Source organism: Etheostoma cragini, chromosome 23 (genome assembly GCF_013103735.1).
Source record: "Etheostoma cragini isolate CJK2018 chromosome 23, CSU_Ecrag_1.0, whole genome shotgun sequence".
Lineage (NCBI taxonomy): Eukaryota > Metazoa > Chordata > Actinopteri > Perciformes > Percidae > Etheostoma > Etheostoma cragini.
Genome location: NC_048429.1, coordinates 641,782 through 642,353, shown reverse-complemented (window position 1 = coordinate 642,353; position 572 = coordinate 641,782). Strand labels below are relative to the sequence as shown.

The 572-nt window shown below is 54.0% G+C and overlaps 1 protein-coding gene across 1 annotated transcript in view; it reads right to left on the bottom strand.

Moving 5' to 3' along the window:
- Positions 1–572, bottom strand: part of LOC117939052 (leucine-rich repeat-containing G-protein coupled receptor 5A-like) — a 12,182-nt gene that overhangs the window by 9,552 nt on the left and 2,058 nt on the right. The window contains exon 2 of the mRNA XM_034864095.1: positions 366–491. Within this exon, the coding sequence (XP_034719986.1) occupies positions 366–491 (126 nt within the window). The remainder of the gene's footprint in view (positions 1–365; positions 492–572) is intronic.

The following is a 572-nucleotide window of genomic DNA, read 5'->3' as shown; positions in this document are numbered from 1 at the left end:
CCCCCCCCCCCCCCCCCTGCCTGTTGTGGGAATCGTACCGACGTTAGCCGGTTTCCATTGTTGAATGACAAATAGATTTTTACTTTTTCCTCTCACGCAGGCGCAGAACGTACACGTGGCACTTGGCCATAGACCGTAGTCTCTGATCCATGTGGTCCGGTGCTAACTTTTGGCCCAGACCAAGGCGACGAGGGCCAACGTGGGTTGGGGGGGCACAGGCGGCTGTCGGTGCCACTGGTCCCCGACCGCGGGCTCGGTGCGTCGGGGCCGTTACAGCATTCTTGCTCAATACCGGATCAATTACCAATTATAAAGGTTTTTGGTCATGTGACTGTGTGTGTGTGTGTGTGTGTGTGTGTGTTCACCTGACTCGGGGCAGCTCCTCTCGGGGTATTAACTCCATCAGCTGGGTGTTTCCAGCCAATCGCAGGTGAGTTAGACTCTTTAGACCAATCAGAGGCAGATACGACAGCTGATTGGACGACAGGTCGCTGCAGGTAACAGACAGAAACACAGGTAACAGACAGGAACACAGGTAACAGACAGAAACACAGGTAACAGACAGAAACACA